The sequence below is a fragment of the Anarhichas minor genome, unplaced genomic scaffold, assembly GCF_050575085.1.
Source record: "Anarhichas minor isolate MPS153535 unplaced genomic scaffold, ASM5057508v1 ptg000012l, whole genome shotgun sequence".
Lineage (NCBI taxonomy): Eukaryota > Metazoa > Chordata > Actinopteri > Perciformes > Anarhichadidae > Anarhichas > Anarhichas minor.
This window is the reverse complement of record NW_027466458.1, coordinates 4,257,675-4,280,384: the sequence shown is the minus strand read 5'-3', so window position 1 is coordinate 4,280,384 and position 22,710 is coordinate 4,257,675. Positions and strand designations below refer to the sequence as shown.

General features: G+C 42.3%; 1 protein-coding gene across 1 annotated transcript in view; it reads right to left on the bottom strand.

Moving 5' to 3' along the window:
- Positions 1 to 20,024, bottom strand: part of LOC142948356 (cytoplasmic phosphatidylinositol transfer protein 1-like) — a 54,842-nt gene extending 34,818 nt beyond the window's left edge. Inside the window, exon 1 of the mRNA XM_076090342.1 lies at positions 19,575 to 20,024. Coding sequence (XP_075946457.1) covers positions 19,575 to 19,622 — 48 coding nt within the window. The 5' untranslated portion in view covers positions 19,623 to 20,024. The remainder of the gene's footprint in view (positions 1 to 19,574) is intronic.
- Between the last annotated feature and the right edge of the window lie 2,686 nt (positions 20,025 to 22,710).

Genomic DNA, 22,710 nt, shown 5'->3' with positions numbered 1-22,710 from the left:
CAATAGAGTCCTCTTTATCCAGTGTCCATAACAGTGGCTCCCTGAGGGGAGATGACTGCAAACGGGTGTGAGCGAGAACGGGGCAGAGATCCTCCGTGTGTGATTCTGTTCCGTACACATTTCTCTCAGCTGCTGGATGTAAAAAATTGGCAAATGTTGGCTATTAGCATGGGCCATAACAACTTTATAAGGTGGTAAGATTGTAGCAGTGTCTGTCAGCTTGGGCTGATGATTTGCTGCCTCTTGTTAGCCAAAACTCTGCTAATGCAGGTAGCTTTGCTCAGTCATCTGCTGTAGTGTAACAGACCACAAAGAGTGACATTTCATCTGGTATGGGTATGAAATAGTGACAACCCTGCTGTAATATGGCCTGTTTATAGGCTGGCAGACAGAGAAAGGAAAGGGGCACTGCCACAGAGCACACAGCTACGGTCATAAATGGATTCAAATGCACTGATGCAGCTAAAGAGAATCGCATTACAGGTTGGCAGGAGTCCATTGTTTTTACTAAAGGGAGGGTAGAATGGTGCATGTTGAACATTTGTGTGAGTCCGAGAGGTACGGAGAAATCAGCAGACAGATGGAGGCACTAGGTGGCGTGGCCAGAAGGGCAGCCAAGACTTCTCAGTTCTTGTAAATCACTGGAGACATTACTTATTGGCTGGCCCTCCGTTCAAAGCCAGTGGTAGTCCAGGATCACTTCTACAAAAGGAAACATGGGTTTAGCCAACCCCAGGTGAGAAAAAGCTGGGACGTTTTTAAGAAACAATATCTCGAGATATGAAACTCTTTATGACCAGCTCAGGTAAGCATCTACAATATGAGCCCAGCTGGTACTTTCTACTGGTCAGTACCTTTTATAAGCACTTTTTTTCCCCAGATGAATATCTTATTGAATGTAATCTTACCCATAATGCTTTGCTATTAACTGCTCAGGCTGTGGAGGAATTTGGACACAATAGCTGCAAGGATTCAAGAGTTTGAGTATTGATTAAGATAAAGACACCTTAACAAAGAGCCGGACGTAGGAAGTAAGAAATCCTGATTGACATTCGTAAAAGAACAAAAAAATCCAGCTTGGAATACGACCTTGGTCAGCAGTGTCTTTACTGTACACTATTTCCACCAGCTTGACAGACCGAAGCTAGCCAAGAGGTAAGCGTTGAAAACGGACAGGGAATACAAAGTCAAGGTATACAAAGTAGTTCATACGATGCATCCCCCGACAGTAATCTCAAAGACCACCCTTGAAGGCGAGGTGAAGAGAACAACTTGTTCTGGACGTTTGCATGCTTCTCGAACTTTTGGACCAAAAAGCACCTCGGCTAAAGCATACTGAAAGCAGAGACGGCATTGACAGTCTTGGATAAGTGATAAACAGTTATGACATGTATGTGCACTGGTTCGCTGGTACATGTGAGGTGGCTTTTTTAATTTTTGTTAACCTTTATTAGAACCATGAAGGTTCTAATTATAATAGCAGATGTAGTAGATACTCATTTATCCTAAAGAATAAAAAAAAAAAAAAAAAAAAAAAAAAAAAAAGGGAAACTGAGTAAACCCCAGGGCCATGTTGAAAGAACTCAATGAGAGATCGCATTAAGATTGCTAAGCTATTTGCACAGCTCCGACACTGGTCACCAAATGTTAAAGTAGTAGACTTGTTCCCTCAAAAGCAAGAGGACAGAAAGAGATTATATTTTTCTAGTCCATGTTCACAGTAACGGGTTTAAAAACCTCCAGGAACACACCTGCATCAGCCAGCCGTTTCTCCTTTGTTTGGTCAACAAGCATTAGAAGCCGACTCTTCAGCAGCCGAAATGTCAAATCAACAGCCGCTGGTACAAATTGCTGATTGACTAAAAAGGCTTCTGACTGAACGTCCCGTCTGTCTGTAGCTAAAGGAAAACTAACCGTGTTTCCATAACAGGGTTGCTAACAGGGACCATTGATCCAAGGCCAAACACAGCAGAAGAGGCGCATAAGAAACGGACAGATGAGCAGACAAAACTAGGATAACAGGAGATCATGTGGAATATGGACACTTTTAAGCAAACACGCTTTGTGTCACAGAAGCAGAGATAAATGTTCTGTTTTCTAAATACCTGGTGATTAATTTTCACTTAAAAATTAAAAACAGCAAGCTCACCGTTTCAAACAGACCTACGCAGACTACTCCCGCACAAAACACTGAATATTATCTACAAACAATCTCCAAAATATGGGCATGGCATGCCGTCTGTGTTTGTGATGAAAGTCCTTTCCCATCACTGCCTGTTTTAGCCAAAAACAGCGTGCACTTTCCTTCATGTCGCCTCAACTTTTTCAGACAGTAAACAAACTTACAGAGTCCAAGACTCTACTTTGTGTACATGTGTGACAGTGAGATTTCCTGCAAAAAGGTCGTTGCAGGAAATGCACGCATGGTGTTTATATGTGGTTTAAAACCAGACTAGTTCAAACCCAGAAATAGAGATGCATGCCACAATACATAGTGATGTCACCACGAGGTCTGCAGTCAAAGGTCGTTTTTGCCAACTCTGAAGAGAGTTCATTTCAACCGTGCAACTATGAAAAAAAACAGTAAGAGTGTTACCCTGAATAATTTCTCCAATTATTCCTGTATTCTTTGCCTTGAAAATGAATTACGACCGTTGCTGCAAATTAATAATTGAAAGTCTGTCATTTGGTCCTATAGTTGATAATGTGCAAATGTTTTAAAACAAAAAGGGAGCTCCCTCCCTCTCGTGTGCACCCATTAGTGCATTTCCATGACACTGAAGCAATTTGTGGCTTCATAAATCTATACAGGGCATCAAAGCCTCTAAGCCGTCATTTTGGTTTTTACGCTACGTGACTGCCGACCAGAAAACAAGCCACACTTGAACGATTATTGCTGAAGGTTTATTATTTCTCCGATCTTCATTTGTTTTTCGTGTAATGCACAAGAGACACTGATGTTTTAGCAGAACCAAACACTACTACGCCAATACTGCTCAATATCATCATGATTGTCCCCTTGTGTCAAAACCCAGCAGCCAGAAAACACAAGATGTCTTCAGCTGTACATACCAACATTCTAGGCTACAAATGTACCGTGTTATATACCGTATTTGAGGCCAACTTTCTGTTTGGCCTCTGCTTTCAACAAATTACTTCCACCTAGCCGTCAACGTTGTCAGAACGGCTGCAACTCATTTCCCCCCCGTCCAAATATCTTCCTCCTTAAGTTCTTTTTTTCGTCCTCTCATTTCCTTTCCTTCTTCACTGGGAGCAGTGAAGCCGCCCAGTGGAGGCGCGCGGGGGGGGGGGGGGGGGGGGGGGGGGGGGTAAACAAAGAGAAGGGAACTCAGCCTAAGCACACGGTTCAGCCCTCTTCGCTGACCGGCTGCTTGCGTCATCCATCTGCAAACCGCAAATGTGCTTACCACAGACACACACAATGACAAGGTCAATATTAATCCATCTAGCTGACTATGTAATGTCATCTAGCCATGCAAGTTGTACATAATTATGTAATGGTATTCAACACCATAATGTTTTTAATAAATAGGTCGATGTAAAATGACCGATATAAAAGTAAACTATAAAAGTTGAATTTATTTTATCCTTTTTCAGATTAAAAAAAAATAAGACTACTGCAATTCAACATAGTCTTCAAGCTACAACAGCAAAAATCTTTAGTTGTCGTTCAATTCCGATTTCTACACTTTACATATGTCACGGAGAACAAGATTTGTCAAGCACAAACCTATAAACAGCCCCAGATGGAGTGCCAAGTGATCAACTGCACAGTAACAGAATGCAAAAGGTCCTCTATTAAGGCCTCTCGAGTGAGGCTTTCAGAAATATGCACCACAGTCCAGTTTGCCTCTCACTGACGTCAAAGCCCTATTAAGGCCAAATCAGCCCAGCAGCACTGCCTCTCTCGCCCCCCCCCCCCCCCCCTTTATTTCGAGGAAATCACCCAGCTTTTCTTTCCAAAATATCTGCACTGTTGATTCTTGGCCAGCTTGTGAGAGCGTGTAGATCTAGATGCGTGTGTATGCGTGTAGCTTTGGGTGATGACATCACTAGGGGTGCAGAGGGGAAGGAAGTTGGAAGGGGAAAATGTTTGGAGATAGACAAGACAGAGCCATATCTTGTTAATTACCGGGCAAAACATTCCTGCCTCGGAGAAAGGTTAAATGCTGGCTTGGCTCAGTTTTACTACAGTCTCCATTTCTCTGTCAAGCGTATATAGGCGCTACTTGCATGTATTATTGTAACCTCAATTTAATGTCACAACACCAGCACCATCCCCATTAACACTCGGATAATCAGCAGCCTGTGAAGGATGTTACATTTACATTGTTCCTGGGGTCAGATTCAGCAGGAAATGGACTGCAATGCCATCAGCAAAGCACAAGGTAGATTGCTCTAAAAGGCAACAAAAAAAACAAAAAAAGTAAATTCATCTGAAACAAGTTTCTCACAATTAGAGGTGACCGATTAAAGGAAAGGCCTTGGAAAAAATGACTCAACTTCATCCTCTTCAGGAAAACTAGGCACCAGGGAGAGTGTGCATCAACCTCTTTCACAACAGTAAGGGCCCACTTACACAATACTATTAAGCTCCAGTTCAACTCCTGTGAACACAAATTGTGGCTTTAGACCCAAATAAAAAAAATAAAAAAAATGCTGGTTTGACTTTGTTGACCTATATTATGATAGATTGGCTGGTCACATACATACCAGAAGTTATCCTTTCAGCTTATTTAGTTTAGTCTGCAGTGGAATGAAAATTGCAACGCAAAAGACAATTTTATTTTTTACCGCGTGTGCTAGCTAGCCAGCTCATTAGCTAGCGAAGCAGTACTAAAGTTCAAAGTTTGCTTTATTGTCAATTCCACAATGTACTGGACATACAGGGGAGTTGAAAAGACGTTTCTCTCTAGTCCAACATATAAAGTGAATACAGTGCAATAGATTAAAAAAAACATTTAGACTATATATATATATATATATATATATATATATAATAAGAGAGAAAAATAAATAAAAATAAAAATCTATCACTGTATTTAGCAGCAGTTGGACACGGGGAGTCTTAAAAGAGAGGAGGGAGAGAGTTCAGCTTCCTAACAGCCTGGTGGACGAAGCTGTTTGAGAGTCTGGTGGTGCGAGCACGGAGGCTCCGGTATCTTCTCCCAGAGGGCAGGAGGCTGAAGAGACTGTGTGAGGGGTGGCTGGAGTCGCGCACAATCATGGTCACTTTGCGGGTGAGGCGAGTGTCGTATATGTCCTGCAGGGAGGGGAGTGAGGCACCAATGATCCTTCCAGCTGTGTTCGCTATGCGCTGCAGGGCTTTCCTGTTGTAGTCAGTGCAGCTTACTTACTAGCTCACAAGATAGCTTGGTAGTTTCTGGTACTGGAGCTGTGAGACTTTCTTGCCGCTATTGTGACAGCAAGACACAATTACAGGATATTGGTACTAAACTACAGCCACTTCAGGTCACCGCCGAACAAAAATGTCTTTTTTTGGGGGACACACTACTGGTCACACTCATGGATGTGTCAAGAGTACTGGATACAGCGTTGGAGGCAGGGCCCTCGTTAATTCCTATAAAAGTTGCTCAGTGGCATATGATGCCAAAATGGCTCGACTGACGATTATTAAATTAAAATGACCTTTTGAACTGCTTCCGCATCCCTGGGCCCGCAGAGCAGACGCAGTGGCGTTTCCTTTAACCCCGCCTCTGCTCACTCACATGAACTGTGGTTCCTTATGCCTTGGGAAATGATTGATGATGATCTTGATTTTCCTATTAGTGGATTTTACAACTCTTGGGACCTAGAGACTTAAATAAGGCTAATGTCGTACAGGGAAGTTGATTTAGCTCAGACGCGTCTTAACCAATGCAAGTCTATGGAAAGAAAGTGGTTTTGGACCCAATTTGCATCACGTGACGGACCCGGAAGTTGTGATTCCATGAATTGGTTACTAAGAAGAATTTGCCTGAGTGTACCAAGCAGAGCAAAAGTGTTTTTTATTGCTTAAGAATTCAGCCATTTCTCTGCAAAGTCAGGTGGTGTTATTTCCCCTTTCAAAAGTGGCACAGTATTGCTTTAGCCAAAAAAATTAATTCAGGAATCACGCTTTGCCAATTTCAGCCATCACCGATGAGTGGATAGAGCCTTTCATGTTGTATTGAGTGAATAGTTATTTTAGGGTTAATAACATTAGCACATTGATAGTTAATTTGTAATGATAAATAAATGTTTTAAAGTGACGTTTTTTGAGTGAGCTACGCCAAAAAGCGGCAACATCGCCGTTTGTCCATCTCACTAAACACTTAAAGACGGTTGTTGGCCGTTTGTTCTCCAATCTGTATTCTGCCGCTGCTGCTGCTGCTTCCTTCCTGTCCGTCAGTTATCCCACATGAACTTTGCTGCGTCTTGCTTGTTAATGAGCCTTTTTGAGTTACAAACTGAGAGTCAAACCCTTCAGTGCGACAGCGCTTCAAAAACAAAACATAACTCGCATTAGCCGGTTGCTGGTCTTTTGATTGCCTTGGCAGAACAAAAGAATTAACAGATGCTGGTGATGATCACCGATCCAGGCAGACAAGGGGGGGGGGGGGGAGATTTGAAAATATATATAGTGTATGATCCTCAAAGCCCAGCAACCATCGTGAGATTTGGTGAAGGGATTAAACTCAACTCACGCTTGAATTTGTCTTTTTTTCTGCAACATCCTTGTTCCTCATTTAGCGCACACGCATTTCGAGATGAGAGGAAAAGCAAACTATTGGGGCAGGAAAAGGGTGTTACTTTTCTTGTGCGTTGGTCTCCATACAGTATTGACTAGTTTCTCTTTAACACATTGCTTTAAAAAAAAAAAAATTTTAAGAAGGCACCGTACACACCAGAAAAGGTTTCAGTACGCCTCCCCTCCCTCACCCCCGGTGAATTCTGGGATTTTAGCACAGGGCTTTTAAAAAAAGGTTTGTCCTCAGGAGAGAAGGAAGTGGGATGAAAGTGATTCATGCGCACAAAACAAAAAAACCTTCCAAGCATGCACACCGAGAAAAGGAATGTGTGTGGGCAGTGATTAGCAGTGTGTGAGTACCAAACAGACAGAAGGCAACAAGCAAGAGTAAAAAATAAATGCACTGGTTGATGAATATGGGATAAATCACATCGGTGAAAAAAATAAAGGCTCAGAATCTTAATCACTAGACTTCAATTATCACGAACAGGAACTGACTGCAGAAATAGACAGGTGCCAAGCGATGTGAAGTCCAACCTATAATACATATTACCCTGCAACTCTGTTCAATCAATGTTACATTACATTACAGTCATTTAGCAGACGCTTTTATCCAAAGCGACTTACAATTCAGAGTCTATCACATTTCTACACCATAGGCACAGCTACGGGAGCAATTTTGGGGTTAAGTGTCTTGCTCAAGGACACATCGACATTCGACTAGCGGAGTCGGAGCTCGAACCGCCAACCCTGATTGAAAGACGGCCCTGCTATCCACTTAGCCACAATCGCCCCATGTTAAGTGCAGCGCACATTGAATAAAGATTTGCATACAGTCCATGTTGGTTTGTGTATATGAGCTGAATCTGGTTAAGATCCTGCACCAGCATTCTTCTTGTGGAAATGTTTCCATAGTAATGGCAACAGCAGTTCTACAGTAGACGAAAAACAGAAATAGCGTCGTGTAAAAAGTAAATGAAGCCGAGAAAACATCTCAGTGACTATGTGGTTTCTGGAATTTCTGAGGGGCTGTGAGGAGCAGCCGGACTTTAACTGAGCCGGCTGCTTGTTAAGACCTCTTTAGGTCTATTTAAAGAGCCGGCACATCTGCCCCCTGTTTGCCTTTCCAGGGCTGTAAAACCTGGAAAGTGAAAGGACGGTGAGCCGTGATGAAAGAGAGGGGAGGCGGACTTTATGAGATACACACAAAGAATTTGTGCCACAGACTTCAAAGGAACAGAATGGGAATTGTACATACACAAATCAACCTTCTCAAGTGCTATATGTTATGCTTTCCTCTAGCTGGGTGCACTTAAGATGGCTGTTGAGAAACATTACACTGTTATGGAAAATCTGTGAAACTGAAGCACACGGAGTAAAGCACCTTAAAGCCGTATTATGCAATTTTTGCATGTCAGTGGCTCCAAATAGCATCCGTTTGAAATCTGAGGACTTTGATACCTAGAAAACACGAGCCGACTGCAACACAGCACACTTGTGTTCGCCAACCAAACTGGTGCTTGATTTTTCATATCGAAATAATAAAGCGGAAAAATTAAACTTAAAGATTCACAGGATATGGAAACCTACATGTTCCTTTTCAAGAGGCAGTTGAAATATTTATTTTTTATCTTATTTTGATGCCTCACATTTTTCCACCCGTGGTTGTTGATGATCACACAAGTTCATATGGTCATGTCTACAATATTTAAATAAATAAAGCATTACTCTTTACTGGTCTCAACATGTTATATATTGCTGCATACTGTATGAAAGTTAAAATTGTCCATGCGCGTCAATCTTGGCATGCACAAGTTGAATATTCTCAGTTTCTGGTCTGGGGCAGCATGTTTTGTTTTCAAATGGACAGGCAGGAACTAATAAACCCATATGACAAGAATCCCTTGCGACAAATTAAATTATTGTTGCCTCATATCACACATTAATGTGTTCACGCACCAACTTTTAATACTTTTGCATCAAATCCCAAAGTCCCAACTCAAATGCTCAGTAATATGTCTCTAGTAGTCTGGCTTCCACCTTCCAGAGGTCAATGAATGTGTGAGACTCAGGCCAGAGTGACAGTCAGAGAGGAATCATAAGGCTGCACTCACAAGACTCGACTGACTCAAAGGATGGACTAAAGTTAGAGTAAAAATGAGCATTAGGAGATGCGATGTTTCATTTAACCCTGAAAACAAAACAAAAAGCATGCTAAAGGTTGAAGTCACTTGGGCCAAACCTGACTGACAATACAACTAGAAATAAATCATTTTACTCCATCTATATTTCTGTAAAACCCTTCTAACATGTAGGCTAATAGGGGATTAATATAATGGAACTCTGGGGGGGATGGGGGGTCCCTGTGGGTCAGCTGGCTACAACTATGTCATGTGCCAACTGTTTCTCAGTCAGGTGATTTTACCATTACAACGCCACATCACTGGTCTGTAGCCTCTTTGCACACACGCCCGCCAGTCAATACATCTTAGGCATTTTCATTCCCTAATCCACTAAATCACACTACAAGTCAGCCATGGTCAGGGCTGACTCAGGACACTAAAATAAGGTGTCACACACAAACTGCCGGCGGCGGCCGAGACTCACTGAACGCCAGCCTTCACTGTGAAGCCATTAAGATAAGACATGAAGTTTGTTAGCGTAATTTCAACCAGCACTCAGCGAGCCGATGATCTCCGTTTCTTCATCACAATTCCTTCACGTGGCGGTGACGGAGGAAACATTGGCCTTACATCTTTCCCCAGGCGTTTAGAGCGCCGCTGACTCTTGAAGACCCCGTTCCTTCCAAGAACTCAACCTACTGGGAACTGAGACAAACTGGCTAATTTTCCAGCTGACACCAGCGCAGTTCTGAATCTGTGCCATTGCCCCAGAATGGCCATCGTGGGAGTTATTCAGTGTTCGTGTGTTAGATAGTTCTACCTGGGGAAAGAAAATGCACTCGAGCTGTTACCTTCAAACACAGGACACACTATCACATGTCAAACTTGTCACCGCAATCACTTGAAGGTCATGAAGTCTTTCATGTCAAAGACAGATGAAAGCTGAGAAACACCTGAGTGACTAAGACGTTTTTGTGATGGAATGCTGTTTATTAATGATAAAACAACAAATACATCTAGCGTAAATAAAAGGGTTTCAGAGGTCAGAATATGAGGTCTACCAGCAGAAATATTTCAAATTAAAATAGCCTTGTTGAAATGTCTTAAAAGATGTGTGCAGCGTGGCTTGTTGGCCTGTCGTTCTCCCGACTTAAATACACAGTGGGGTGGAAAATATATTTCCTCGTTTCTCAGTAGGAGTCTTGTCAAATAGGTCATCAACTGGATGGATGAGCATAACATTTGGTGCAGACATTCATGGTGCTCTTATGACACCTTCCTCTAGCGCCTCCACAAGGTTGTTGGGCTGTTGCCCCATCAACATCAGCTGTACGTTGTGTTAAATGCTAGAAAATGTCAGCATACTCACAAGCCGATCTAAGTTGTACATGGTAAACAATATACCTGGCAAACATTAGCATGTTGGCATTAAAAATAACATTGGGCCACCTGAAAGCATCAGATTAGTTTTGTTTACCTGGAACAACAGCACAGCCCATTGACCCTCGTTATTGTATCTATGCTGAAACAGAAGGAAGCGCTTGGTGCTAAAGCTAAGGCTTCAGGGAAGGTAAGACTCCATCATCTGCCTCATTATTTGACAGTTATCCCAGAGATGGTCTTACACTATAATCCACTCCGCTATGGGGGTAATGGTAGAGATGGATGGCACTAGTTACCATAGAAACAAGCAACGATAACGAAGTCTGTCAGCATATAGCTATCTATAGCCAGTCCTAGTGTGTGTGTGGGCTGAGCGGATAGTTCTTCCAAAGATGCACTGCACCTGTGTGTGGGCTGAAGGCACAGCAGAACAGCATGATGACCAGTGTATTATTATCCTGAGTGTAAAAGAATCTGCCAGTAAGCAAACACAGTGGAAGCAAAGCTTTCCAAACTCACAGCAAGTACAAAGCGGCTTGTATTATAAATGCTACATGTTAAATAGCACACATGTAAGCACTGACACAGCTAAGGACTTAAGCCTGACCTGCTTCACTTTAGCAGTCCAAATGATTAAAAGGAGCTTTGTAAAACAAACAAAAACCTAAACATGTACAGTGCATCCGGAAAGTACCGACAGCGCATCACTTTTTATGTTACAGCCTTATTCCAAAATAGTCAATTTTTTTTTTCCTCAAATTCTACACAAAATACCCCATAATGAATGCACATGTGAAAAAAATTAGTTTTGAATTTTTTGCAAATCTATTAAAAATAAAAAAACGAACATTAGTATTCACAGCCTTTGCCATGACACTCAAAATTGGCGAAGGTTCATCTTCCAACAGGACGACCCTAAGCACACAGCCAAGATACCAAAGGAGTGGCTTCGGGACAACTCTGAATGTGCTTGAGTGGCCCAGCCAGAGCCCAGACTTCAACCCGATTGAACATCTCTGGAGAGATCTGAAAATGGCACCGACGCTCCCCATCAACCTGATGGAGCCCGAGCGGTCCTGCAAAGAAGAATGGGAGTAACTGCCCAAAAATAGGTGTGCCAAGCTTGTAGCATCATACTCAAAGACTTGAGGCTGTAATTGCTGCCAAAGGTGCTTCAACAAAGTATTGAGCAAAGGCTGTGAATACTTATGTACGTGTGATTTTTTTTGTTTTTAAAAAAGTGACTGCGCTGTGAATACTTTCCGGATGCACTGTACATTTACTCTTTTTAAAGCTGTTGGGATTACAGTGGCGACCTGTAACATCATTTTAATGCATCTGTCAAGACACGGCCTCAATAATAAAGAGCTGCTCAGAAACCACTGGCTGCATTAAACCATAGATGACTTCTCTCTCAACTCTTCCCACCTTGTTCATATTTTATGCGAATAAAGCTTCTCTCCACCTCCGTCTTTCTCTCCCTCTTTTCATGCATTTTACAGCCAGTAACCTCGCATGAAAGCATCTGCCGATCCTCTAGCCATCTCCATCTGTCTGCCTTCATCCTGGCTTGGTAAAATCTTTCCTTCATCCCTCTACAGACTAATTGAGGGAAAAAAAAAAAAAAAAAAAAAAAAAAAAAAAAAAAAAAAAAAAAAAGCAGGATAAGAGGGAAGTGAAAGCTGCACAGTCTTACTGCTCCGTCTCCTCTTGTATCATCAGAGTCTCTCCGCGGAGTTAAAGCAGGGACTAGCAGCTACTGCACAAGTACAGGTTGTAAAAATACATCAGCTCTGTGCCTGTGAACATGTACACACAAACAAATGCACTACTCGAGTGAAACTACGGCAGTCTAGTAAGGACCACCAGAACACTAAATTACATTTGATCAGATGACAACTCACTCTTCGTAGCCTCCAGTAGTAAAAGCTAGTCAGAAATAAAAAGGCAAACTGTTAATACAGCCAAAGCCATAATCAGTGTCAGAGCACACGCACACACACACACTACATGGGTGGCCGCTGATCGTGTAGCCAAATAAACACTTCAAAGCCATTTTCAAGCTCAAGTGATAGCATTATCGATGTGACATTTGCTACAGTAACTGAGATATTACAAGCCTTAAATCACGTTTATGCACCACAATGTTTTTATGTGGACCTTGTGATAATGTTTCTCCTAAGCCTCTTTAAAAGAGTGTCCTATTCTGGACTGGATAGAGGACTACAGTCCAATAGGAAGTGGTTGATGTCAAATGCCAGTGTTTGGTCATTTTTGGACATTTAAGCAACAGAAAGTCCACATGCAGAAGAAAAACATTACATTTAATTCATGGCATCTGCTTTGCTCAACCGAAGCCTGAAATCTCCTCTGATAAACAAAGAAATGTGCTCGAGTCCACTTGTAGGTGCTTGGCTGAGTGCAGCAAACAAATGTTTGTAATGTCAAGCGCTGTGAAAAGGCTGCGAAGCTTCATCTCTCACATCATTTTTTATTCTAATATCAGCATCCGGAGATACAGTACAAGCACATGAACCGGCAGTAGCAACAGTGAGCATCCGTGACGATGTCCACATTGAACAAAACAAGAAAAGTGGCTTTGGTTTTAAGAACCAGCCTCTATTTTCAGCCTCGCATTACAGATTTAGCAGGCGCCTTCAGACTGATGGTAGAAAACGCCTCTTATCCCTCCTGTGATTTGCTGGTGCAGCGGAGAGATGGTGGAAGAATATCCACTTTCTCCACGGTGACACCAGGCAGTTTCATGCTATAATTTACTTTGAAAAACGTTGCCATTACCCATATTGGAACAGTCGCCGCAATAATTACAATTGTCTGCAGCAAGGAGACGTGTTCATGCGTTTCAGGCAGGAATAAATAATTTGTAACTTGGGTCAACGTGCCACAGTAGTCAGAGGACTGTGTACCGATTGGCTGCGGGTATTCTCTAGCTGCGCTGCCGCAAAAGCGGCCGGCGCAGCTTTCCTTGGACATTCCATGGCAGCTCGCTGCAGGCCGCACTTCGCAGCAGCTCCAGTGCGTTTTCGCCGTTAGTCCCTTTCAGTAGGTTAGGAAACAGTGTTGCACTTCACCAGCACACCAAGCTTGGCCTCATCTGAGCATCTCAGGACTGGAGTGGTAGATCGAGGGAACGGGGGTCGCACAACATCTTACAGGACAAAGACGATGATGTGGGCATATGCACATTACTATTAATAAATTAACACACGCACACTTCTACTCAAAAGTGTGGGTGTGTACGAGAGAGAGAAACAAATACGCTCCACGGAGAAGTGAGTGTCAGAATGGCGCAACGATCTCATGTAGCTCTTCTGAAACAGCCGTTCTTGTGATGTGATGCGCGCGCACGCACACAGCAATCTAGGAAATGACAACGGGCCCCATCCGTGGATAATGGTCCATCACAACCCATGATGGTTTCCTCTAGAAGAGTAAATGGGATGTTGATTGAATCACAGCACTGTCATGTAGACCAGATGGGAAAAAGAAAAAACCCTTTGCGCCTTACCATGACACCAAAGAAACAAACAGTGTCCGACAGGCTCCCCATTTCCTAAACAAACCCTGGAGTGGAAGGGAGGGGTCTAACCACGGAGAGAGAAAACTATTCTGAATGAATGGGTAGCTGGGAGTGTGAAAAATAATATGGATGTCGTGTTACTAGCTTGGCTATTAGAGATCTTATGTCATATTTAGACTGGGTTGGTGTGCTATGGAGGGCAGCAAGATGGTATAATAAGCAGGGAGCCAAGAGAACATCTAGAGATTGGATCTCCCCATGTTGGCAAACATCCACCTAATTGACCATAAGCCCTGCCCTCCCTCTGTGAACGGGAGGGGAGAATTTCACTACACGGTCAGCAAAGTCTCATATAACACAACTTTTTATTACATTTAATTGCATCACGCTTTCTAAACGAGGAACCACCGGCCTTCTGTTATTACCTTGCCTTAAAGAAAGTTTGATTTGTCTGGAACGAAGCGCCTCTGAGTCAAAGCACATTTGTTCTCAGCAGCCTGTGGATACATGAAATGAACTGCTGGCGTCACGGACACATGCTCCGGGAAAGAACAAAGGCAACCAATCTTGTTAAAGAGCCTTATTGAAAAGGAAAAAAAAAAAAAAAAAGAAAAAAAAAAAAAAGGGGGGGGGGGGGGGGGGGGGGGGAGGGGTCAATCGCCAAAAAGTTATTTTTCTCCAACATGAATGAAGTAACAAGGGGAGAAAGACTACTGCCAACACTGATGAAATCTTCTACTGCCCGTTGTGAAAACATGGCTTAAATAAACAGTTCATCCACTTATTACGCCATGCCTCAAGCCATGGAAGATCGTGGTGTGTGAAATGGTTCAAATCGTCACAGTCATGCTTGAGGGCTAAGATGATGTCTCTACAACATGGACACGTCTGTACATGTGAGGCACATAATCCTTCGTGGGTGAAAGCACAATATGAGTGTGACAAAGCAGCTCCAATCCTATTACGGTACTTGGTGGGTCCACTACTATACAGTACCAGCACATCTGGTGCCGGCTACACTTCTGCGTACGAGCTGCTTTCAGACCAATGGTTGTGCGCGTTTTGACCTTTGGAGATGCAGGTGTGCATCTTTGAAGCACACGGTGGGAGCCCAAATGAGGCTTTAGTGATGGGTGCGAACGCCATGTGGTTTTAGGCGAATATTAGATGTTCTGTCTCTAATGAATTCTGGCAAGGCCATTACTTTTAGAGGCGCTTATGCTTTGCAAAATGCCGCAGCGTGAGCCAGCAACCCAGGTGACCATCCATCCTCTTAGCCCGTCAACAGCACCAAAACAAGCAACTTCCCCAAAACAAGCAACTTCCTTTTGCAAAAGCCACTTCAGGATCTCAAAGGTGATAACGTACCTGCATGCTACTTCACTGGTCTGAATAGACAGCATGGTGGTCAAAATGATGACACCTTTTGGAGTTACTGCGAATATATGACACTGGCAGATATCAGTCATTCACAATCAGATGCTGCCATAATCCACCAGTTATTGCCAGAGTTAACACCCCATCAAAAAGCCATTTGGCCATCGCTTACGACCGTCTATTGACCACATCAAATTCGAAACACATGGATGTTCAGTTAATTAAGCTTTCAATGGGACCACTGTCGATCTGTGCGGATCCCCCCCTCACGGTACGGCACGCATGTGAACCGCGGATTCATTTAACGTTAACCAAAATACAGTTTTGCTGACAATCTTTATCTGATAATATTCAGTAAAATATGCAATCAGAACATTAATATTTATGATTTTCTAGTCGCTGACCTCTGATAATGTTACACTGTAAACAACCAATCTGTTTAAACTGAGTGACCTAGTAAAGTTAGTAGCAGTAACAGCCAATGAACACTCACATTATGATGTGTTCAGGTTCTGTTCAGTGAAAATGAGTATTGGGAAGGCAACTTAAAACGCAATCTCGTAAAACGTAGTGTTGGTGATAAACTTTAATAGTTTCACAACAAATAGATATTAGAGATGAATTATGAGCCGTTTACACTAGCGCTAAGCAGCTTATAATACATCAATAAGACATCAATGACAAGATTTGTTCTATAAGATACAATCTTATTTCTTTATCATTTTAATTCCCTTTTCATAAAAACACAACACTATAAAAAAGTAAAAAGGATAACGTTTAGAATTTATGATGTTTACACCGACTTCAGAGCAATTTCAATTATTTTTGGTACAGTCGCAAAAATGTTTTAATTACATTTTTTTTTTTTTAAGTCTGGAGCTTTGTAGACCAGCTGCTATAACCAAACAAACAGGATCTGCATCTGCCAATATGGATCATCAATTAGTATCTGCAGCAAAAAACACGATCACAGATGTGTAAAAGTTATATTTACTCCCCATTTTCTTTTGTGCTGATCTGATCCGTGACACAAATATCACCGGGACATTTATGATCCGTTGCACCACTAGTGAATATGGCAGGAATCGCACAGTGACTCAGGTCAGCCAGAGGTTGGGCGACGTCAGCATTTTTCCTCGGGAGCTTGGAAAAAGGGGCATGTCAGCCAAAGACAGAGGTGCAAGTGAGAGCTACTGCAGCAGAGAAAGACATAACGATGGACAGACAGTGAGAGAGGGAACACATCTATTCGTGTAATGGGCACGGTGGCTGATGAATGGCCCCGCTCACAGGAGAACAGAGCAGAGTTATCCCCGAGGGAAAATGATTATTTCTTGGCTAAGTGGTTCTGGTTAGAGTTACAGCTAAATCTCGTCTGAGACGGAACTTTAAACCGATAAGCAAACAGAGGCTATACTGGGACTGAACTCCTCCCAAGTTACAGACTTCATCCAGACCTGAATTTCTTGATTTGATTACACAGAGTCATCCTGGCCCTTCTTATGACACTGAACAGTAAACTTGATGAGCAGTGTGCTGACTTCTAGACCAGAGAATGCCTATTTTTCTATATTTCAGAAGTTCCAGGGAGGAAAATACATCCTTTAGGTAAAATGTGATCAATCATCGTAAAACCACAACTTGTGGTTTTTAATATAACATGTTAGAGCTTTAGAGATGTTAATAGTTGGAATTTTTTACCCTGGTACCAGACTTTGAGCTATTCATTTTTTGTTTGAAGTATAAATGAAGACAATAGAGGGAAAGAGGCAGCAGTGACATGCCAGGCACACACACACCCAGACAAGAGATGACTCAGAGAGAACAGATCTCACACTCTGGTGTTGCTAAATGATTTCCTCAGTGTGTATGACATTTGGTAAACTTGTATAAACACCTCATGGATAGCCGCTCCAACGTCTGCAGTAGTGAGACTGTGGTGACGCAACACAGCAGGCGGCAATCTCTTCCCAGACACAATACACAGACATGCATGTCCTCATGACTCCAAATTGAAAAGCACAAACACACTAGTAGTGCATGACTCTGGGAAACTAATTTCAAAAGAGAATATATATATATATTCTCTTTTGAAATTAGTTATTTCATATATATATATATATATATATATATATCTTCCAGAACTTCACGCATTAGCCCCACTCCTCCCCTCAAACCCTCAGCACCAGGTTTATCCTTACTCGCCATCCAGCCTTCCTCTCCCTTTGGCCAGACGGGAAACTTTAAGACAACTTTTAGGAGACAAGAGATGACACTTAAATGTGTGCAGCCATGATAAGAAAAAAAAAGTTTTTTTATTAAATAGAACTACCCAGCAGCTCCTCCGTGTCCCCCCTGCTTCCTGGGATTGATCCAAAAAGGGCTTTATCCCTGCAAAAATACAAATGGAAGCAAAGTGCAGAGTCTGTCTGAGCAGTAATGAGCTCCATGTGACACTAACGCATCCATTCCCTTCTAAATGTTACAATACGAGTACCTCACTTATAATCATATTTCAAAAGGAGTATCCTGACCCATCCTTAGGAACCGTCACCACCGTGGCCTTCAAGCAATAACCAGTAAAACAAATCTACACCAGCTGATAAAGAACCATAAGCAACTTTACTAGTTATTCAGCTTAATCATGAATTGGACAGACATATCACGCTTTAGGTTTGACCTGCATTGTGTAGGAAGCGTTGGTCTCTGTAGTCATTTACAGTACCAGGAAGTTACACACATACAGCAGGTGGTGATGGAAGAAGTCAAATGCTGAATTTACATTTTATTTTGGTGAACAGATACAAATTGTGTTCAATTGTGATTACAGATAAAAAAAGATTTAAAAAAATAATAACACTCATGCTTCTCATGACAACCATCTGTTCACAAGTTCAACGGATATGACGGGAACACTGCCGCTACTCCTCTGGGCTTAAATAAACGCACGGTGAAGGCTCAAGGTTGAGTTACTCAACGGAAAAATGCAAACACCCACATAACACACAGAGCAAAGGTATTTAAGAAGACTTTCTTGAAGCCCTGCACAGACAATTCTCCGCATGACACCCCATTACAAGATGGCGTTTCCCTTTTAACCACAGGTTTCTGCACTAGTCAGTGTGGTGGAGCGCCTTTCTTCACTGCTTACTGGAAGTCACTAGCAGTGGCCAGAGGGGAAAAACAAGTTATTGTTCTTTGAACATGCACTTGGCAAGAGATTCATGTACACGAGCAGCCACTCTGTCACACAACACGGGGACGCATCTCATTCCACGTTGATCTCAACTCCTAGAATGTCTTCATATCCTGTGAATAATGAGCACACATCTGGTGTGAAGTGTAACAAGATGTGTAAAAGATTAGAAAGTCCTTTAATAGCCTTCATCGCTTCCTTTCCCTCCTAAAAATAACTACGTTTGAAGAGGAAAAATAATATGGTTAGGATTATTTGGCCAAGGCGCTCATGTAGGCTTTAAGATGTTTCTCCAGAGAAGCGCACAGATGCCGAGAGCTGAGCTGACAAGATGTCAGTGGAGACGATGCGCTGCAGCCACACCATTATTCCACCTGACTAGAAAGAAAAGCCAACAACAACCACCACAGCACAAGCCATGGAGAGGAGTAAGAAAACAATGACATGGGTGATAATTGGGAGGAACAAAAAGCTGCTGTAGTGCGGTTTAGCATGCTTGCCAAGACAAGAGAGCAATCATCTTCACCTTCTAATTTTAGACTCGAGTCGTGAGACCCAATAACGCTCTGGCTGAATGCAGACAATGGCCCTGTCTGTCCGACATCTATCCGTGCACACAGGTCGTGGAGAACACGCCAGCATGCGCACAGACCACTGCTCTGCATTGTGTTGGTGCCATCATGTGCAACCAATAGGGCAGCATGGATGCAATGCAATTAGTGAAACAGGGCTATTTGGTCTCATATTGGAACTTCTACGGATAGTATATCATACAAACTATCACATCTACGGTACAAACATTTTATAAAAGTGACACGAGAGTCGCGTGTAGGAATATGCTTGTTTAGCATCTTTCTGAGAAATGCTTCAGATAAGTTTTTTTGTGGTGCATGTGGTCCAACAAAAAGTAGTCATTTAGGGGTAGCGGAACGATTGAAAGGGCTCCACGGAGAAGCGTTACTCTTTGTAGCGACAGACGAAGAGGGAGACGGAGCGTGAGGGAAAAGTTCAGTCTCCGACAAAGTGCTTCAAATGTATCCGAATTGTATCAAACGCATGTCTCACACGCCACATGCCTAGGACAGCGAACACAAACGGTTTAGCTTGTCAGGCGTCTCTTGGACAATAGCGAACCTCAGTCGTGGTAAGAAATTACACACTCAAGAAACAGAAGAATGAAAGAAAATTAAAAAACAAACTCACCTCCTCGACTGTGAGAGGCATGCATATCCTGTACTCCTTCAGCAACATCTTCCCTCTCCGTACGCGCGTCTCGTGAACTCGCAATGTGTCAAACCAGCCGACGGGATGTGTGTAATGTCTGGAGACGTGTCAGCGCATGTGGAGACGATGGTCAGCCCGGGTTATAAAATGCACGTCCCGAGTTACGGCTGAGTTCTCTCATTGGAACCAGCGGACACTCTCACCGGCTGGGAACGATTAGGGCACTAATGAGCTGGGTTTGGGATCGTCCCCTCTCTGATCGCGCTGATGAGTCAAGCTCAGCAAACAGAGTCGAACAGGACCGGAACATGTAGGATGAAGGGCTTCAAAATAAGAGTGTGAAACTTGTCACGTTAAAGAAAAAAAGAAAAAATACCCTGCAGATATCCCTGTCGTCTATTGTAGCACTCAACAGTCATAAAAACATATTTCAATGATTATCACCAAATGATAGCCTGTATCCAAGGTTGGATTACCAACTGAAGCTGGCACCCGCCTGGGGGCCTCAGATCCAGCAGCACACAAAAGCTAGGCTACATGTCAGTTGTTTTATGGTAATTTAATTAACCGTACATTTGTTAGGTAGCCTTGTGTCAAAATCTAGTTTTCGGGGGTTTATTATTGTTTTTTTTTATTGTGCGCACACAATGTAAAATGTCTGATAATTAAGTTGTCTTCAGTCAAATTACCACAAACTAAAATTGAGTATTATTCCATCACGTACGACAGGCATTGGACTTTCTTGTAATTTGAAGGCAACAGTACGGAGGGTAGGCTATGTGTGGGGCAGGTGGGGGCTCAACAGCAAATTGCGATGCATATTTGCTGCCCAGTAGGTCAATACAGTTTTTTTTTAATTAATTGTCAGTTTTGTTGATGAGACTGAAACAACAAATTAAAGCATTTCTATCAGAGACAAATATTCTCACCTTACAATTTTCCCTTATTATTTTTTTAAGAGTGAATAACAGACAAAATAACATTCCTTCCTTATGATTTATGTATTTGCCGTAGGCTAATTGAGTAGCTCAATGGATTTCACAACAATTTCTAAATTACATCTTCTCAGGCGTGATAAATTAACCAAGCATGCAGAGATTTGCATCTCACCAGATGTATTCTGAAGTACTCTTTGCTTTTTGGTTAGAAATATGTCAAATAATATGCAGGTTTACGTTTACTGTCGACAGAGCATTTCCAGTATCTTAGTCCTTGTATGACTACTTTCTTCCTATCTATCTATATATCTATCTATCCATCCATCCATCCATCCATTGTAGGCATATTATTGACTGACATGTTCAGTCTTTTTACAATAACGAATGACGAATATTTTGAAAAATATTTGACCGGATGTGACATTGCCTTATGCCAGGTAGCAACACACTGTCTTTTTTTTTTGTTGTTTTTTCACTAACGTACCGTTACAAATACATGTCATATTCGCTGATAAAGGAAATATGTGCTTTTCAAAGCGGAGATCCGTCCTGTGCAATAGATTCACATATCAAGGTTGTTGTCTTCAAAGTTGTAAGGACGAAACAATTGAGTCCTTGAGTGGGAGGGAAGGAGAGGCTCTCTGCTTTATCCGGTTCCTCTTCTACTACTTTGCTTGCAGAGGCATCGGAAAATGTAAGCGGTTAACAGTAGCCCCGGACCCCCCCTCTCCTCCCTCTGCTTGGCCCGCTGAAATACGACGCGGTACTTGGTGGAAACATCGGTCTCGACTTAACCGCAGCGCAGGAAACATCAGCTCACTGCCGCGCACTCGTCCTACATGTCTCACCCTTTCACACACACACACACACACACACACACACACACACACACACACACACACACACACACACACACACATAGTTCTTATCAGGGCTACATAACAATCTAAAGTACGGGCAGTATAGGAGGGCGTTCACACGTGTAGTGTTTGATAGGCCTTACACTGTAGTCCTCCCACAGCTTTAAGACAATGCAGCATCCCTACAATACACATGGCAAGAAAAACAGTTTTGTTGTTGTTGTTTTATGGACAAACTGTGAAATGTTTTTAACTTGGCAAATCAGTCACCTGACCTCAATCTATGCTGAAAATCAGAAAAGGCAAACAGCCTCTGAAACAAAAGCAAAGATGAATATCCAGTACACACGCCTGGCAGAGCCCCGCCAAGCCGTCAGTTAGAGCTAGTTAGTGAGTATAGTTATAAATATTACCGCTCTGTAGTATTTACTGCTTTCAGTCGTTCACCTCAAAGGTGACAAATGAAGATGGCGTCTGCTGAATTTTTTTGCAAATTCCCTTTAAATACTTGTCTGTTAGGTCAAATACGTACTTAAAAGGACGGCTGGGTGAAAAGTGATATAATCCTATCCGTGATGAAATCCCTCAGAATTAGTCACACTTAGCTACTCCTTGTCTTGACAAAAGTAGAGAGAAAAAACTATGTAAACACATCAAGCAGTCCCTGTTAATGAAGGGAGAAGTGGCATTGCTGACCTCATTGACACCTGTGATTTACTTGGGTCTGTGCTCAGCAAAAGTCACGCTCATAATTCTGCATTGAAGATGCTGACAACCAGCATTTTGCACTGTCAGCACGCATTCAGCGTTTCCCCAAGAAATATATTCATGCAGGGTGGCAAGCCCTCCGAAACACCATTGGAATTTAAACTCTCTACACTTAATCCCCAAACTGATGTGTGAGCAGTTCCTTAAAGCGGAGTCACCGACATGTTTTACTGAGACTCTGGGATGTATTTACGTGTAGACATAGTTTACAGAGTAAATAAATAAATAGATGCAACAGAAATAAGGCGTCTCTCCAAATGTAACTAGTTGTTTATGTTTGTAATAGTGGTGATTCACAAGACTGAATGGCTGACAAATTTGATTAAATACATAATCTGCAAGTGTTATAAAGGAAGATTAGTTAGATTAGTTGTTCTGGGTGCGTCTCTAACGAAGATACAGTGAATTTCTTCAGGCAAACTGTTTTAAAGCCCTGATTGATTACTCTCATTAACTGCTCATCAGTCGTATATTGAGGTTTTCTGATTTGTATTCTTCTAACAATGTGTAGCAGCACATTAAATGGGCATTATGAATTAAATGAGTCAT